The sequence below is a fragment of the Podarcis pityusensis genome (genome assembly GCF_964106645.2).
Source record: "Podarcis pityusensis genome assembly, chromosome: 3".
Classification (NCBI taxonomy): domain Eukaryota; kingdom Metazoa; phylum Chordata; class Lepidosauria; order Squamata; family Lacertidae; genus Podarcis; species Podarcis pityusensis.
Genome location: NC_138026.1, coordinates 3,082,195 through 3,100,135, shown reverse-complemented (window position 1 = coordinate 3,100,135; position 17,941 = coordinate 3,082,195). Strand labels below are relative to the sequence as shown.

General features: G+C 44.5%; 1 protein-coding gene across 1 annotated transcript in view; it reads left to right on the top strand.

Annotated features, from left to right (window-relative positions):
* Window positions 1-7,375: 7,375 nt before the first annotated feature.
* LOC308472466 (uncharacterized protein) overlaps window positions 7,376-17,941 on the top strand; it is a 26,789-nt gene continuing 16,223 nt past the window's right edge. Inside the window, exon 1 of the mRNA XM_080997368.1 lies at window positions 7,376-11,962. Coding sequence (XP_080853494.1) covers window positions 11,884-11,962 — 79 coding nt within the window. The 5' untranslated portion in view covers window positions 7,376-11,883. The remainder of the gene's footprint in view (window positions 11,963-17,941) is intronic.

Sequence of the window (17,941 nt, the reverse complement as noted above, 5' to 3'; positions counted from 1 at the left end):
CTCGCTTACATGAGACCAAGGGAGATATGTTATTTTTCAACACAGTTACTTTAATTTTCTTCACTCATAGGAGAGGAGTGAGGCTGGTGGTGTCCTTGGGAATCCTGAGCCCTGTTTGCATGGAAAAAGAGGTTTATTGAAATGGAAACACAAGAGTTCTTTGAAATAGTGGTGGACAAGAGATTCTCATGAATTATAATTTTATGTTATTTTATGTGAACCACCCTGAGATCTGCAGATAAAGGGCAGTATACAAATTTTAATAATAATAATAATAATGTTCAAATGTCACGTCTCCTTAAAAAGTCTTAAAAAGTATGAATCGGGTACCTTTCAGTTGTACTTGCATAAACATAACTTGTAGTCCATCATTTTCACAAAATAAATGCAGGTGGAAAACAATCTTAGTTTTGCTTCCTGAGTAAGAAAGTAATAAGAAATTAAATACATACATTATCTTTACAAGTGCTTTTATACTGCAGTATTATGGCAAAAGTGCATCTCCAGCATTTAAAAGTAACAAAAGGCTATTCCTTCCCTAAGTGGTGTGGTCATTTAAGAGAGTTGCATCATTCTGAATTAATCTCATAATATATAATATGCTTTGAGTATCTGCATCACGTCACACAACCACTTTTTGTGCTACAATCATGATGGCAATAAATGCACTGCTGTGGCTTGAGACATGAAGGATGTTTACAACATGAAACAAAACACCACCCTGTAATAATGGAGGAGGGGAAGAATTTGGTATGCAAAAAGGTATCTGCAAAGCAACTAAGCCACATTTAATAACCTTTAGTGGGAGTTAGGGTGCTTAAGAGAAGACATAAATTTGGTTTAAAAGTATAATAAATCAGAAATTCTCCAACCAAGCAGCTTTGAAAGAGAAAAAAAAATCAGTTATTTGCCTAAACGTTCAGACTTTCTGTATGTATGATTCTGCCTGAGATAAAATTGAAATAATTCCATATGAAATGGAAATGCCTTCTACTTGGCAACTTTGCTGGAAAATGCAGCGCTGGCTGTGAGTGAAAGAAAACCAAAATTGGTAAAACAGCATCTCAGTCTAGCTTTTGATTAACCTGCTTTTTAACTTATTATTAACACAGTTCTGCTATCGGCTCAGATCACATTGTGCTCCCCCCCCCCTTTACTCCATGCTCTTCTTGGCCCAGCTAATTCCCCTTCAACTAACCTTCAGTTGTTTTAACACATAACATTTTGTCTTACATGGGTTTGGAATCATAGAATCATAGAGTTGGAAGAGACCACAAGGGCCATCGAGTCCAACCCCCTGCCAAGCAGGAAACACCATCAGAGCACTCCTGACATATGGTTGTCAAGCCTCTGCTTAAAGACCTCCAAAGAAGGAGACTCCACCACACTCCTTGGCAGCAAATTCCACTGTCGAACAGCTCTTACTGTCAGGAAGTTCTTCCTAATGTTTAGGTGGAATCTTCTTTCTTGTAGTTTGGATCCATTGCTCCGTGTCCGCTTCTCTGGAGCAGCAGAAAACAACCTTTCTCCCTCCTCTATGTGACATCCTTCTATATATTTGAACATGGCTATCATATCACCCCTTAACCTCCTCTTCTCCAAGCTAAACATGCCCAGCTCCCTTAGCCGTTCCTCATAAGGCATCGTTTCCAGGCCTTTGACCATTTTGGTTGCCCTCCTCTGGACACATTCCAGTTTGTCAGTGTCCTTCTTGAACTGTGGTGCCCAGAACTGGACACAGTACTCCAGGTGAGGTGTGACTAGAGCAGAATACAGTGGCACTATTACTTCCCTTGATCTAGATGCTATACTCCTATTGATGCAGCCCAGAATTGCATTGGCTTTTTTAGCTGCCGCGTCACACTGTTGGCTCATGTCAAGTTTGTGGTCAACCAAGACTCCTAGATCCTTTTCACATGTACTGCTCTCAAGCCAGGTGTCACCCATCTTGTATTTGTGCCTCTCATTTTTTTTGCCCAAGTGCAATACTGCAAAATGGAGGTGAAATGTGTACACCTTCTGCCTCAAAATTGCACAACTGTTTTGTACTTCCACACATATGCAGCAGAATACTATGGCATGACTTTAATATGCCTTTAATACACAGGTCTGTGTGCATGATTGAGGGTATTGTGTGAAGCAGCTGTTAGATTTGACAGAAGAGTTTTCCTGTTGCTGGACTGGAGACTGGATAGGTAGAATACAACTCTTGGCCTGCTCCTAATCCTTTGCTCCTAATTTGCAGCCTTCCACTGATTTGGAATAAAAGTGAAAAAGTTGTTAACATCAGCAGAAATCTAACATCAGCACAGAGGCAAAACTGCCTTTTTATAGTATCCCTAAGGCTGAAATCCAGCACACTTCATTTATACTAGTATCTGCCTCTCCAAAAAGTTTCTTCACATCGGACGTCTTCCCCGGCTTCCTTATCTCTCCCCAAATGCTGTGCTGCTGATTCAGCAAGGCCATGTACAGGTTTATCTGTCTCTAGTCTAATTAACCAAGTGGGGTGTGACTCAGTGACTGCTCACAGTTCTGTATGGCTAGCACTGAATACATCTTTGGGATATTTTAGCAGGGTTGTGTTGCATCATGCCATTCTGTGTTGCTCACTGAACAATACCGCTGCAGGAAGCAAATCACAACTCTTGGACATAGGAATCCAACACTTCTTAATCCAGTTTGCGTGTCTGTAAACAGCTGACTGAGGCACGCGGGTGGCGCTCTGTGGTCTAAACCACAGAGCCTAGGGCTTGCTGATCAGAAGGTCAGCGGTTCGAATCCCCGTGACGGAGTGAGCTCCCGTTGCTCTGTCCCAGCTCCTGCCCACCTAGCAGTGATATAACACTCTTTCTCTTTTTACATTGTACTTTTTTAGTACGATGATTAGATCCTGCAGAAGGTCGGCGGTTCAAATCCCTGGGACAGGGTGAGCTCCCGTTGCTCGGTCCCTGCTCCTGCCAACCTAGCAGTTCGAAAGCATGTCAAAGTGCAAGTAGATAAATAGGTACCGCTCCGGCGGGAAGGTAAATGGCATTTCTGTGCACTGCTCTGGTTCGCCAGAAGCGGCTTAGTCATGCTGGCCACATGACTCGGAAGCTGTCTGTGGACAAACGCCAGCTCCCTCGGCCATAGAGCGAGATGAGTGTGCAACCCCCAAGTTGTCCGCGACTGGACCTAACGTCAGGAGTAACTTTACCTTTAAACAGCTGACTACACCAACTCCAGTGTGACAAACGGCAAGCAAGAGAGTGAGGAAGCAGCGCTGGGGGGAGGCCTTGAACCAAGGAGTGGGGGGAAGCATTTCGGAGAAAGGTTTAGAAGCCACTCTGTGAAGTGCCTCCCTCATTTAAAGGCAAGTGGAGGATGGGGGTGATCTGTGAGTGAAGGTGCTTTTGGAAGGGAAGAGGGGCAAGGGGTGGGGGCAGTGTCAAGGGAGGAGGAGGTGGCCAGGGGTGGCAGTCCCTTGTATTTCATAATTACATCACATTTCAAATCCTCCATACCAATTCACACGGAATACTTTTAGATTGCATCTTAATTATTACAAACTATAGTGCTATATCTTTGCACCATGACTGAGGTCTGATTCAGAACCATTTGTACATACAGTGGTACCTCGGGTTAAGAACTTGATTTGTTCCGGAGGTCCATTCTTAACCTGAAACTGTTCTTAACCTGAGGTACCACTTTAGCTAATGGGGCCTCCCACTGCTGCTGTGCTGCTGGAGCACGATTTCGGTTCTCATCCTGAAGGAAAGTTCTTAACCCGAGGTTCTATTTCAGCGGAGTCTGTAACCTGAAGCGTCTGTAATCCAAGGTACCACTGTAGTTACATTAACAGGGATAGATTTCGGCATGTTCAAGGCCAGTCACTAGATGGTGCTGCCTTTTGTTTGGAAACTAGCTGGTGAAAAATGTTGCAAATGTCATGACCAGAGTTGTGTTTGTGGAGCATGTGGGACTCCCAGCTACTAGCATGCTACCTCTAGTATTGGAGCCTCTGTTCTTCTGAATACCAGTTGTTTGGAATTACAAGGTTATCCTCAAGTCCCACTAGCAGTGGCATCTGGCTAGCCACTGTGGGAACAGAATAGTGAACTAGATCGTCTTTTGGTCTGATCAAGCAGGGTTCTATTTATGTTCTTAAGCATACTTTCTTTGTAAATCAGTGAAAATCAATTATGTTAGAAAAGGGATGTTTAACACAAACATATTGCATGCTTTAGAACTCAGATGAATTGGCTTAACAAAAGAAATTTCCTGCCAGGTGAGTTTGCCAGGTAGCAGAGCACAACAGGGCCTAGCAAATAACGAGATGCTATACAAACAGAAATTGTTGCTGTTCTCAGAATCTCTTTTCAGTGTTTAGTCATGATGAGGGCAGGGAGTTATGGATACCAACAAATGAATCACATACGTTGCACTTGGTCATAGTAAAAGCATGTGGATATTTGCAAGTGTTGTTCCATTGGACCAATGCCCATTACACCAATAAACTGGGTCATCTTATGCACCGTGCACCAGTTTTGCCACCTTGTAACTCACCTCCCACACTCTTGCAACTCAACTTTTTGGCTGAGCCAAAACCTCTACAGTTCGGTAGAGCATTCCTCACAGGCAAAGAAAGCTTCATCCTCAGCTCTTTCCTGTCTGGCAACCATTGCACGATTTCTACAGAACTCTTTTAACAAGAAACTTCTACAGAATTCTTTCCTTAGTGGTTCTATTTTGTGCTTTTGTCACTGAAAAGTATTCCACCAGGAAAGCCTGGTGTGATCAATACAGTCCCATCAAAAGATAGTTCCTGGATAGCTCAGTTGGATAGAGTATGTTAATAATGCCAAGGTTGCAGGTTCGATCCCCATTTGGGACAGCTAAACTCTTAGGTTGGGATTCCACTAAGAAGCCCCACCAGCAGAAGCCCATGCAAGGACTTCCTCTAGCACAATGAGGCTTTGCCCTTCCTGTCCCACCAAATTGACTCAGGGGGAATTGGGAGAACCCCCCAGAACGGTGCATGGGAGGAGGAGGAGAGGGCAGATCATTCCATCTGGCAGGCAGAAATGCATGCACAGACAGAGCAATCTGCTTAAGTGCTACATTGAATTCCTCCCAAAATGAAAACATCTAATTTCCACAAGGAAAATTAAATGCAAAGCTCCCCGCCCCATCACAGCAGAGAGCCCTGCCACTTCTGCTCATCTTCACCCATCAGAGGTTTCCCCCAATGGGCTGGTGCCTTCTGTTGTCTCTCTCTGGGGCTACCCTGCTGGCATGTGCTTCCAACACCATCTTGCAATGCTTGTGTCACCTGAGAGGTGGTCTTCAAACAGCCTTGCAGCTGAGACACCTAGCCGGGCCCTCAGAACAGTCACCAAGGCTAAACAGTTCTGGTAGTGGAGGAGAGGGAAGATGCCAAACAGTCCCCCCCGCCCCCCCGTTCATGCTCAGCCACTGTAAGAAATGACAGAGGAGCCCTGCATCCAAATGCTGACCTCATCCTGGACTTACTGCATAGGCCAGACCATATTTTTTTACCACGTCAGATCCTAATTTGTAAAAAGGGAACAGGTTATTGTATGGGCGTTGCTGTCGCCCTCAAAAGGAGAGATACTTTAACGTGAAATGAGCAGAGATGAGCAATAGGGCACTGACTCACTGGCTCCTTTTTAGCAGACCACTTACTTCTGTGGAGGGCTGGTTTCATTTAATGTCACCCTTGTGTGTTACTAATTTTGCAAATGCAGTCATGTACTGTTTGAAAGGTTTTCTTACATCACTTTTCAGATGATGTGAAATATGTAATCTGAGCGTACATGCATTGTTTGCATTCTCTAGGCATCTGTTTCACCACCCTTTCATTCTACAATGCCCTCCTTTTGGTACCTTCCTTTGCGAGGTATAAGGGCATTGTCTTGAGCTTACTCAGCAGAGTCCTGGCAATCGGCCAGTACTCAGTTCAAGGAAGATCTTCAGGTATGGGATTTTCCCTAATGCAGATTGCTGGGATAAATCATCAGTCAGCTTGAGTCACTACAGCCTGTGCCCTTGGAATTAAAGAGCAGAGGTTCCAAAACACGTAGTAATTTCCTCCCCCCAAAAGGGAGGCACTATCCAAATTTAAGCACCTCCCCATGCCTGCCTGGTTCCTCTTCAAGGCTCTGCTGAAATGCCGCAATGAAAAGATTGCCTTGGGTGTCCACGTGTTCTACTTTACAAAGGAGAGAGGCTTCTGTTTGAAGGGCTCTCAGTCCATGTCCAATTTAATTATAGAGAATTCTTACTCTTATATTGTTACTTCTCTATCCCACCTTTTCCTAGCCATGGAACCCAGAGTGGCCTAGTGATTCCCAAGCTGTCACCCATCCAGAAACTGACCACACCCAGACCTGCTTAGCTTCAGCAAAGTTGTGGCCTCATGTGCCTTCAGACCATACCCAGCCTAACCATAAGAAGGGAGAACTGGGGGATTGAAGTTTCCCATCAACACTTAGTAGCTCGGCAGCAGACTGAGCAGACAAACAGGTAACTTGGTCACAGTCTTCAGGTGAGAGGGGAGAGATGGGGAGACTTGTTTGGGTATGATTGGGAGTGTTGCTTCAGAGCTGATCAACATTACTGGCATATTATTGATTATAATACATTCATATATTGCAATTTATACTGTTTTGATTCATAGATTGTATTTGTTATACCTTTATTGCATTTTTTCTGTATTAGCAGTTGTTTTTATTAGGTTTTGTTGTTGTTGTTGTTGTTGTTGTGAGCTGACTCAGCTCAGCTTGGTTGTTCCAAAAGCAGCATACAAATATTACATCAAATTGAAACAGTCTACCCAACTGTGGCAATATTAGTAGTATTTATATTTAAACTGGAGTGATTATTTCTAAATTTGCATCTCTAAACTAACATACACAAAGCTTTGTGCCCTCTCTCTCTTTGTGGATGTCTCCAGGAGGGAGACAAAATGAGCATCAGTTAACCTACCATCTCCTTTTCCCCACAATTCAAAGACAAGCCTCCTGTTCCTATCCCATCACCTGCCCCTAAGCAGGGGAATTCCTCTATCAAAGGAGGCTATCAAGACCCCTGGATTCCTCACCTTCTACTCTTCAGCAGTGTCCTACCTGCTTCCTTTGCATTCCTGGGATTTCTAGAGACTCAGATAAGAAATGCAACCTTCTCAAAGGGTTTACTAGGTCCTTTGCAAGATTTTTGTGACCAGAAGATTGCAAAAGATTGCTCAAAAAAGATCAGTAAGAGGACAGCTTAGTAAAAAAAGTAAAGGAAAAGGACCCCAGGACAGTTAAGTCCAGTTGAATTCGACTATGGGGTGCAACACTCATCTCCACTTTCAGGCCGAGGGAGCCGGGTCATGTGGCCAACATGTCTAAACTGCTTCTGGTGCAACGGGACACCGAGACAAGAAGCCAGAGTGCACAGAAATGCCATTTCCCTTCCTACTGCAGCGGTACCTATTTATCTACTCACGATGGTATGCTTTCAAACTGCTGGGTTGGCAGGAGTGGACCAAAACAACAGGAGCTCACCCCATTGTGCGGATTCACACTACTGACCTTCCGATCCGCAAACCCAGGAGGCTTGGTGGTTTAGACCACAGCACCACCTGTGTCCCTGTAACTTAGCAACAGAAGTTGAATCAACAGAGCCACCCTCTTCCAGCCTCCTGAAAGTTTCAAATTCCTCACTTTTAAAGGCTGGACAAGATTTGGGGGCTTGTCAGGAGACAACAGAGCTATCAATAAAGACGAGAGAGAGTGGACACTGAACTGAAGACTGATAAAGAGAAACTGGAAGACCAGGTCAGAGATGTCATAAACATATTGGCCAATATGGGGTGTTTTCAGTCTCCTCTATTGCTAGGCAAACTTTAAAATGCATTTTTTTAAAAGCTCCAACAACTCTAGGAATGATTTCAATTCCTCCAGCTATTCAGTGTGTAATTGTGTAATGTTGAGGTTGATACTGAAATCTGAGAATTAGCAGAAATCTCCACTATGTCATCTGTCAGAGGCTGTTACTAAATCTACTCACAGACACGAGCCTGAATCTTACTTACAGACATTTTCACAGAGCTACTACTTTGAGGATCTTTATATGGCACAGAAATTATTGCTACTGGCACAATTACATTAGAAATGACCCATGTTGCTTTGCTCATTTGGGGGTAATTGGCAGGAATCAATAAATGCCAATATTATCTTGTTTCTTCAGGGGAATTAGCAACAACCCACACCATATGCTATGCTTTATTTATTTTATTTCTACAAAATGACAAAGGACAAACAGGAATGGCTTTGTGGCTTGGAGCACCAATACAGAAATGCAAGAGAGTTAAATGGTTACAAATTGTGCAGGCGACCCAATTCTCATTGCCTGGACCCTGAGCTTACACAGTTCCTACTACAGAGAGAGAGTTGGGTATTTCTCGGGCAGGCATTTAGAGAGCCAGGGAGACTGCAGAAGGGAGAAACAAAGCAGGAGGAGGAAAAGTTGACCTGCAAGTTAATGGAAGTCCAGGTCTCACAAGAGCTTTAGGTAAGTAAGATCAATGAAACGTGAAAAAGAGAAGTGAGAGGGATGACATGCAATGGTTACCTGTCTTTAGAATGGGGGAAGCAAAGAGAAGCAGTTTCTTTGCTTTTTACTATGTTCACTGTCATTGCTGGGTCCAGGGCTGCTGGCAATGGCTAAGCTGTTGATTCTGGGGCAGTGGAGACCCTGACAGCTATGTACCGTACATCTAAGATGGTTTTAGTTTGAGCTTGATAAATTGAAACACACATATCCCCATTTTGCTTTTTCATGTGGAAAGGTGACCAGGATACTAACTTCACCTGACAAGCAGTACAGCAATTGATGGCTTCCAGCATGATTTGTGTGACATTCAGTGGACTGTTCAGTCATCTCATCTATTGGGGGGCGGGGTGAAGTAGGGAGGTCAGTTGCAGAGGCATTGGATTTTCCTCTTCCAAGCTTCACTGTTGCATGAGTAGGAAACATGCTGTGTTCAGTAAATAGGACCCCCCACACTGTTTAGCCAAACCCTGAACACCAAAATTCATCACAATAGTTTTAACCCCAAGTTAAAGAACACAGTGATAGGATGTTTCACAGAATACCTTGCCCGCGGTAGCAAAACCACACCTTGAGTTTCCTGAACTGCATATGGTGGAGATGGGAACATGGTTGGTGGCAGCAATTAACCAAGTGAGGGCCTGGCAGGGGAGCCAGGAATTCAGAAGGACCCACTGGCTGGGAGCTGATTCTGCCACTGTGCAGGTCCTCAGCTGGCATAGGAAACAGATGCATGCAGTGGGAAGCTGTGAAGTACAGGACTTTTGAATGAAAGCTGTCTGCCTCCCATGTGCAAAAACTTACCCGGCATGCAAGGCCCACCTGGCACTGCACACCTTCTTGCCCTTCCAGCAGTTCTCCTTTCTGAACACACCTTATGTACACTTATAATGTCCTGCTAATATTCCATGACAAATCTCTAGTCTTTGGCCTCTTCCCACTTTCCTGTTTATATGGGCTGCTATCCATTTCATAGGAAAGGCAGCCTTGAATTAACTGCTTTAATTATTCACTCACCTCAGTAGAAACATTCAGTTATTACAATGTGTTTCTCCCTACTCAATCCTTCGTGTGTGTGTACCCTGCTAGTTCCACAGATATGTTTCTTCCTGTCAACACAGGAACCACTGAACTGGCTTTGCTCATGCTATTCAGGCGTGCTGATGCTGATCTTTATCTCTTTGACTACTTCTTAGAAATATGTTGCACTCTCAACACTACTTGTAGCCTACAGGCAGTGCTGAGGTGGGTGTGGGGAGATAAGCTATGCTTGATTCATGGCAAGATCAAGGCACTTGGGGAGGGTGGGTTCCCATATGTGATAAATTGGCTGCCCAGCCCAGGGTAGCATTCCCCCTGAAAGAGCAGGCATGCTGTCTGGGGTGTTTCTGTGTCCAGCTTTGTCACTGGAAGTCCAAGTAGCCTCATTGGCTAGAAGTACCTTTTATGAGCTGCGCCTGGTATGGCAGCTATGACCGTTCCTGGACCAGAAGAGCTTGATCCACAGGAGTGCAGGCATTGGGGACGTCAAGACTGGATTGCTACAGTGCGCTCTAGATGGGCCTTCCCTTGTCCTGGAAACTGCAGAATTCTGTAGCCTGGTGTCTAAACTTCAGTGGATGGGAATCCAAGTGTGTGCTTGACTGGCAGTCAACATATCCATTTATGATGTGCATATTCTTTCTAGCTCTGGAAGAAGCTTGATGTGAGAAGGAATAATGGAAGGTCTCTTTAGTACACTCTCTTGTTACATTTGGGCACAGCCTGTTCCCATTTTCCTTTGAATGCAGATCACACCTCTGTGTGTTGGGTTAATTAGTTTGCCACATCATAAACAAGGCAAACCACCAGCATTAATTGGCATCTGCCTAAGTGATGCTTTATAAACTCTAAATTACAGCATCGTAAGACCTCCTTGAGTTTATCACTGTGGCTCGATCAGACTGAACTCAGAAGCTCAACTTTATATTACAGCGAAATACTTTCATGACTAACTGGTACACTGTATGTTATGACTCCAGGTTCTGCCAACTTCAAGCTTGGCAGCCCATGAACCCAGGTGGGACTTGCAGGAGGAGAACAGATGCCAAGTGCAATTTCACAAATGAAATGGGTGGGGAGGTAGGGAACATGCTAAACGAATTCAGTACAAATATTCTGAAGAGAATGCGGATTTCTGCATACAGCCTGACATTGATGTCGTGGTTGTTACTGCTGTTGCTACCATTATTTTGTGTGACCTTTCTCAAAGAGTTCCTTTTGTACCTAGAGGCTGAGCTTCCTTGGGCAGAGAGAATATTTGAGACTGAGTGGTTTTGTGCTATTTGTTTATTTACAAATGCAGAGCTTGAGCAGGGGGAGGAAGCGTGTAGGTGCACAAACGGATAGTGCTAGTGGCATCATCCCACCCCGCAAATCCTGGTGCCCATACACCTTAATGCTGCTTCTTGGAAACCAGCAATATAAATGCAAGCTGTTTCATTTCATCAGGCCTAAACCAAAGTGCCTCTTTCTTTTCCATTAGTTTAAAAACCAAACCTGCCTTTTGCTCCCACGAGGACTGGCAAGTGCCACTTCCTAAAGCTGGCTTCTTAATTTTTTTAAGAGGATCAGCCATACCAAGACCTGAGGAGAGAGCTACTTTGCACAATCAAAGTGGATGTTTACAACATCATTATTGCATGCAAAGTACATTTTAAGTGGCTTAGTCATAAAGAAACTACTTGCCCCCAAGATCTCAAAGTACTTTTAATGGAAGGAGAAGAGAAAAATTAGAGGGGCAATAAAAGAAGCAACAAGCTTTCAGTAAAATAATTTTTAAAAATCAGTTTTCCAAGTTGTTAAAATGTCTGTTTAAATAAGATTCAGTATCAGTTCCCCCACCTCACCCCACTTTTTTGTTTATTTCACTGGCCTTGGAGTCTGGCCTTGATGGCTGGTTAAAACAGGCATAAGTTTATTACCCAACCTCAGCAATACAGCTCATGATGTTATGTTATCTTCATTTTGTGGTCCTACCCATATGCTCAGCTCATGCCAAAACTAATGAAAGTAGCAGCATCTAGCAAGGTATATAAACTGGTCATTTGCAGACTTAGAATCATAGTATTGTAGAGCTGGTTTTCCTAGCCAATTTGCAAATTCTCCCACTGGACAATGTTCAAGGACAATTTTCAAAAAGATGCTTACTGTTGTTTCTAATAGCCTGAAATGTGTTCTCCTATTAGTGCTAATATCTCTTTAAAACATAAATGACCAGGAAATCCTGTGTAAATAACATTAATGTTTATTTCTCATCTTCAGCCTTTTAGCACTGATCTTTCTGAAGCCAACACAGCAACAACCTGTGCACAAGAGAAAGGTGAACCCTGAGATGCACCCAAATAAAATAGATATTTTATTTAAAAGTTTGTTTGTTTTTTTTAACCCACCCAAGTAGCACATGCATGGGAGCTGGGGGGCAGGGGGAGAGCAAGTTCAGGAGGGGGGGCGGGGGGCTGGTCAGCATCAGCTGAGGAGGCGGGAGAAGCAGAAAAGAAGCTGGACTGGGGGTGGAGGAAGGCAGGCAAGGAGACAAAGCACCAAGGAAGCGAGAGGTCTGTGTAAGGTACAAAATGCTTTTAATTGATCAAAGCAAAGTGGGCGGAAGAGATGGTACAGATACACACACAGAACACAGGGCGGGAGGAGCGGCTGCCACTGCCGCTTGCCAGCCTGCCTTGTTGTATCTCACAGCCACACAAGCAGGTTTTCTGCCAGTCTCTTTCTGTGTATCCTCCCAAGCCCACTCCATTTCTTCCCTGAAAACAACCTGGCTAAGCACCAGAGTGTAACCAGGCTGAGATACCCTGTGGCTGCCCTGTCTCCCCCGCCCTCCAATTCCATTCCATAAGCAGCACAGGTAGCTGCAGATCTTCCCTGCTTTCCTGCATCCCTTGAAATCCCTGATCCTCTGCAGGCCTATTAAACAATGTCCAGCCACATGAGGCTCAGTTGCAGAGCACATGCTTTGCATGCAGAAGGTCCCACGTTCTACCCCTAGCATCTCCAGGGCTGGGAAAAGACTCCTGTCTGAAATCCTGGAGAGCTTCTTCCTGTCAGTGACAACAATGCTGAGCAGGGCATTTGGACACCTGAGGCAAAGCACAAAATGGCACCTCCCCATCCCAGCCAGGGAAGAAGGGGTGAGTGCAGATGCAGATCAGGAACAAGAGAAGGAATAGAGATCTACTTTGGGATCTGCTGCCACTGTGGATCCTGCCCCCTGAAGCAGGACCGACCCTGATGCTGAGCTTGGTGGATCAATGGTCAGACTCAGTACAGGGCATCTTCTTGTGTTGCTCATGGGTTTTGCTCTTACCATGTGGCTCAAAGAGCATTGTTCCTTCCATGGCAAAGGGCTTGGAGGTTCAAGCCACCATGCACTGAAGACAAGCCCAAACCTCAGTCACCTGGAAGCTTTACATTGGGTGGGGCTATTGGTAGCAGAGCACATGCTGAGCACGTATTAGGTATCAGGTTTTGTCCGCAATATCTCTAGATAAAAATAAATCCAGGGAGAAGGGCTGGGAAAGGCTGGAGAGCTGGGGGCAGGGGCGCCTGTCCATGCAGTCGGTACTGGAGAAGATGGAGCCGGGGCCTGACTCAGGCTGTTTTCCAGCATGTTTCCTCCTGCTCTGGAGGGTAGGACCAGAACCAATGGATTCAAGTTACAAGAAAGGAGATTCCGACTCAACATCAGGAAGAACCTTCTGAAAGGAAGAGCTGACCATGGAAGGGACTCCCTTAGGAAGTTGGGGACTCTCCTTCTCTGGAGGTTTTTAAGCAGAGGTTGGATGGCCATCTCTCAGGGATGCTTTAGTTGAGATTCCTCCATTGTGGGGGGTTGGACTAGATGATCCTTGTTTTTTTTTATAAGATATTTATTAGGATTTTTTAAAGATATTACAATAAAAAATGAGAAAGAAAAAAAATACAAAATAAAAATGATTAAAAACACTCAGATTTACCATTGCTTATTTTTCTTTGGCTTGTTTCCCAGACCTCCTCATACCTCCCTTTTTTGTATTCCAGTTCAGTTTGTTGGTTCAGCAAATCCTTACCCTCTTTGTTTATCCTAATCTTTGGTCTTAAAATAGTAACATTAGATTTTTACCTCTTAAAAACCCCTTTTTCATATTCCCTTAAAGCATTACAGTTAGAAACCACTTAATTTCTATCCAACATCGTTCTAACATTCATTAATTTTACAATATTTCTGTAGATAATCTTTGAACTTCTTCCAATCTTCTTCCACCGACTCTTCTCCCTGGTCTCGGATTCTGCCAGTCATTTCTGCCAGTTCCATATAGTCCATCAGCTTCATCTGCCATTCTTCCAGAGTGGGTAGATCTTGTGTCTTCCAATACTTTGCAATGAGTATTCTTGCTGCTGTTGTAGCATACATAAAAAAGGTTCTATCCTTCTTTGGCACCAATTGACCGACTATGCCTAGGAGAAAGGCCTCTGGTTTCTTCAAGAAGGTATATTTATATACCTTTTTCAGTTCATTATATATCATTTCCCAGAAAGCCTTAATCCTTGGGCACGTCCACCAAAGGTGAAAGAATGTACCTTCAGTTTCTTTACATTTCCAACATTTGTTATCGGGCAAATGATAAATTTTTGCAAGCTTGACTGGGGTCATGTACCACCTGTAAATCATTTTCATAATATTCTCTCTTAGGGCATTACATGCCATAAACTTCATACCTGTGGTCCATAACTGTTCCCAGTCAGCCATCGTTATGTTATGACCAACATCTTGTGCCCATTTAATCATAACAGATTTCACCGTTTCATCCTGAGTATTCCATTTCAACAGCAAGTTATACATCTTTGACAAAATCTTAGTTTTGGGTTCTAATAGTTCTGTTTCTAATTTTGATTTTTCCACCTGGAAACCAATTTTCTTATCCAGATTATATGCCTCCATTATCTGATAATAATGAAGCCAGTCTCGCACTTTGTTTTTTAATTTCTCAAAACTCTGCAATTTCAGTCTATCTCCATCTTGTTCCAAAATTTCCCAATATTTCGGCCATTTGGCTTCCATATTGAGCTTTTTCAGAGCTTTTGCTTCCATCGGTTGGACTAGATGATCCTTGCAGACCCTCCAAGTGTCCCTATTTTCCAGGGAACATCCCTGATTTAGAGAAGCTGTCCCAGTTTCTGATTTGATCCTGGAAAATCCTACTTTTCTTAAGGAGAAATATTGGAGAGTATGGAGTTATCTGACCCCTGAGCCATCTGGTGGCAATCCTGTACAGGAAAGGGTTTTTTTTTTAATGTTTTATTACATTGTTATATAGGTTGGAAGTTGCCCATAGTGGCTGGGGCAACTCCGTAAGATGTGTGGGGTATAAGTTTTAAAATTATCATTATGGAATGGGACGTCCCTATTTTCATTGGAGAAATGTTAGAGGGTATGCCCTTGGGCTCCCTTCCAAGTCAGCATAAGACATTGTCATGAAATTAGTCAGCAACAAAGACAAACAAATCATAAAAATCAACTGATATCAAAATTAAGGTAATAACAACAACCTACCTAGGACTTTAAGGGACGCGGGTGGCGCTGTGGGTAAAACCTCAGCGCCTAGGACTTGCCGATCGTATGGTCGGCGGTTCGAATTCCCGCGGCGGGGTGAGCTCCCGTCGTTCGGTCCCTGCTCCTGCCCACCTAGCAGTTCGAAAGCACTCCCGGGTGCAAGTAGATAAATAGGTACCACTTTATAGCGGGAAGGTAAACGGCGTTTCCGTGTGCTGTGCTGGTGCTGGCTCGCTAGAGCAGCTTCGTCACGCTGGCCACATGACCCGAAGTGTCTCCGGACAGCGCTGGCCCCCGGCCTCTTAAGCGAGATGGGCGCGCAACCCCAGAGTCGGTCACGACTGGCCCGTACGGGCAGGGGTACCTTTACCTTCACCTTTTTACCTCGGACTTTAGGGGTGTCAGCACTATGGATGTGGAAAGGCATGATCTGAGCCAAGTAAAGTTAAGCTCTTTGGGGTCCCTTTCAGTGGGACAGAGTTGAGTTCAGTTGAGTTCAGTTCAGTGGGACAGAGTTGAGCATACGGGCACCTGAAATTGCTCATCTTGGCTAGATCAAGCCCTGCGACTTTTGAGCTAGCAATTGCAATTAATGTATCACCACCACCTTATATCAGCCACTACACATTTTACCATTATTGTATTAAGGCCATGTTTCTTCATGGAATATATCACATGTTCATCTCCAAACACTACTTATGCATGAATCCTGTGATAGAGTTGGGGGTGGGAATAAAAGAAAAGTATGTGGGGGGTTTTTTTAAAAGACAAAACTGTATTCAGTAAGACGGGTAGAATTATTATTTATATATGGCCATCCATGTGATTCTACTTCTCAGAGGACAAATCCCTGTCCTGAGGAGCTTACAATCTAAAATTTGCCAAAGGAGAAACAAGAGTGGAGGAAGGGAGAGTAGGGGAGGCCAAGAGGAAATAAACATGCTATTGTTTCATTTCCACATGATTAGGCTTGGTAGCAGGCTTAGTTTTCGCAGGGCACGGGAATTACAGGGTTGAGCCCTGAGTGTCACAGAAAAGAAACACTGGGTTTGAAAAAGCAGCAGTTGGAATTGCATATGGTATTTGTGAAGCCAGCTCATGTGTGTCATTTATGAGCTAACTTTAAACCAGGATTGCCGCATGCTGAAAGGTCACGGGCACGGGTCCCTAGCAGTCACCAAATTGCGAGAACGGCATTTCCTTTCCAAGGTCACAAAGGATACTGCCGTTAAACCTTCATGGTTCCGCACAGGCAGATTTGCATAGGCAGATTTGCATTGGTAACAAGGATATTTGCATTGAAATGAACACCAGGATACAAAATACTCTGTTTCCCACACCCCAGATCTCTCTGAGCAGTTTAGAAGTCTAATAAACATTGAGATTTCCAAGAGCTGGCTTGTTTGTTTTTAGCACAAAGCAGTATGCAATGGTGACACCTGCTGTGGGAAAAGAAAACTGACTTGAGGTTGCAACCCTTCCCTGAACACTGATTTCAGAGCAGTCATACATGGGAGCCTAGAAGCCAACTCCTAGGGGCCAAGGTCCCTTCGGCTCCCCCTAAAGTTGATGGCCATTGCCATTCAAATGATGTGCACGCACCATGTCATGTGATCAGTCATGTGGGGCAAGGCTTACCTGCCCCCCCCAATTTTATTCCAGTTAGCACTCCTACATGGGAGTGTGCTGTGCTGTAAAAGTATTCAGCCGTTTCAAGCACCAGGCTCAAGTGTGCCAGAGGGGAAATATAAGGCATTGGTGAACTGAAGGGATTTTTATCAATGTGGCATGATTTACCAAAGGCTTGATGCTTCTGTTGCATTTCTTTAAAGAAAAAAAGCAGCATAACAGAAACACAAGTTTCTGCCCGGATAACAAGACCCCCACCCTGCGGCCTGGCTGAGGTGGTCCAAAGGAAAACAGAACAATTTATCTGCCACCAGCTGGGCTGCAGGAGTTGCCGGAAGGAGGCGCACAAGGCACTGTCCAACCATTTTAGGGACCCCACTCTGGATTTGTGTAGGGTTTACTCCTTGGCCTTTTCTTCTCCCGAAGATCTCCTGCAAGGCACTGGAGGTTTAGGGTCAAAGATTTCCTCCTTCTAGATGAGCTACCTTCTCAGGTTGACAAGGCCCATCTGCCCCACATTTCCCTCTGCAGCTCGTGAAGAAACCGCCTCCTTGACCATTGGACCCACTATTGGTCTCATCCACTCAATCCTCCAGAGCCTGTCTTCGTGTACAGGGGGAGCCCCACTTACCAAGGGTTTGAGACCCATCGGCTATCCTCACCTGGTTTAGCTGGCCAGTTGAAGCCATTCCCGGAATGTGGCCACTGTCGTATGTCGACAGCTTCCAGGAGCCACAGGTGAGAGCTGAGTGCAGGGTACTGAAGATAAAGTGAAATATCAAAGGAGCAAGGAAATCATCCCTATTAGCTGCTAATTGCGAGAAGGGATATTATAGATAAAATATTTACCCTTGGATTTATTTATTTATATTCCATGTATTTATAGGCCACACAAGGCAACATACAAGAACAAGAAATAAAGGCAACATAAAAACAGCAATACAGTGGTACCTCTAGATGTGAACGGGATCCGTTCCGGAGCCCCGTTCGCATCCAGAAGCAAACGTAACTAACGACGGCACATCTGCGCACGCATGCGTCGCTTTTCGCCGCTTCTGCGCATCCACATGACGCCATTTTGACCATCTGCGCATGCGCAAGCGGCAAAACCCGGAAGTAACGCGC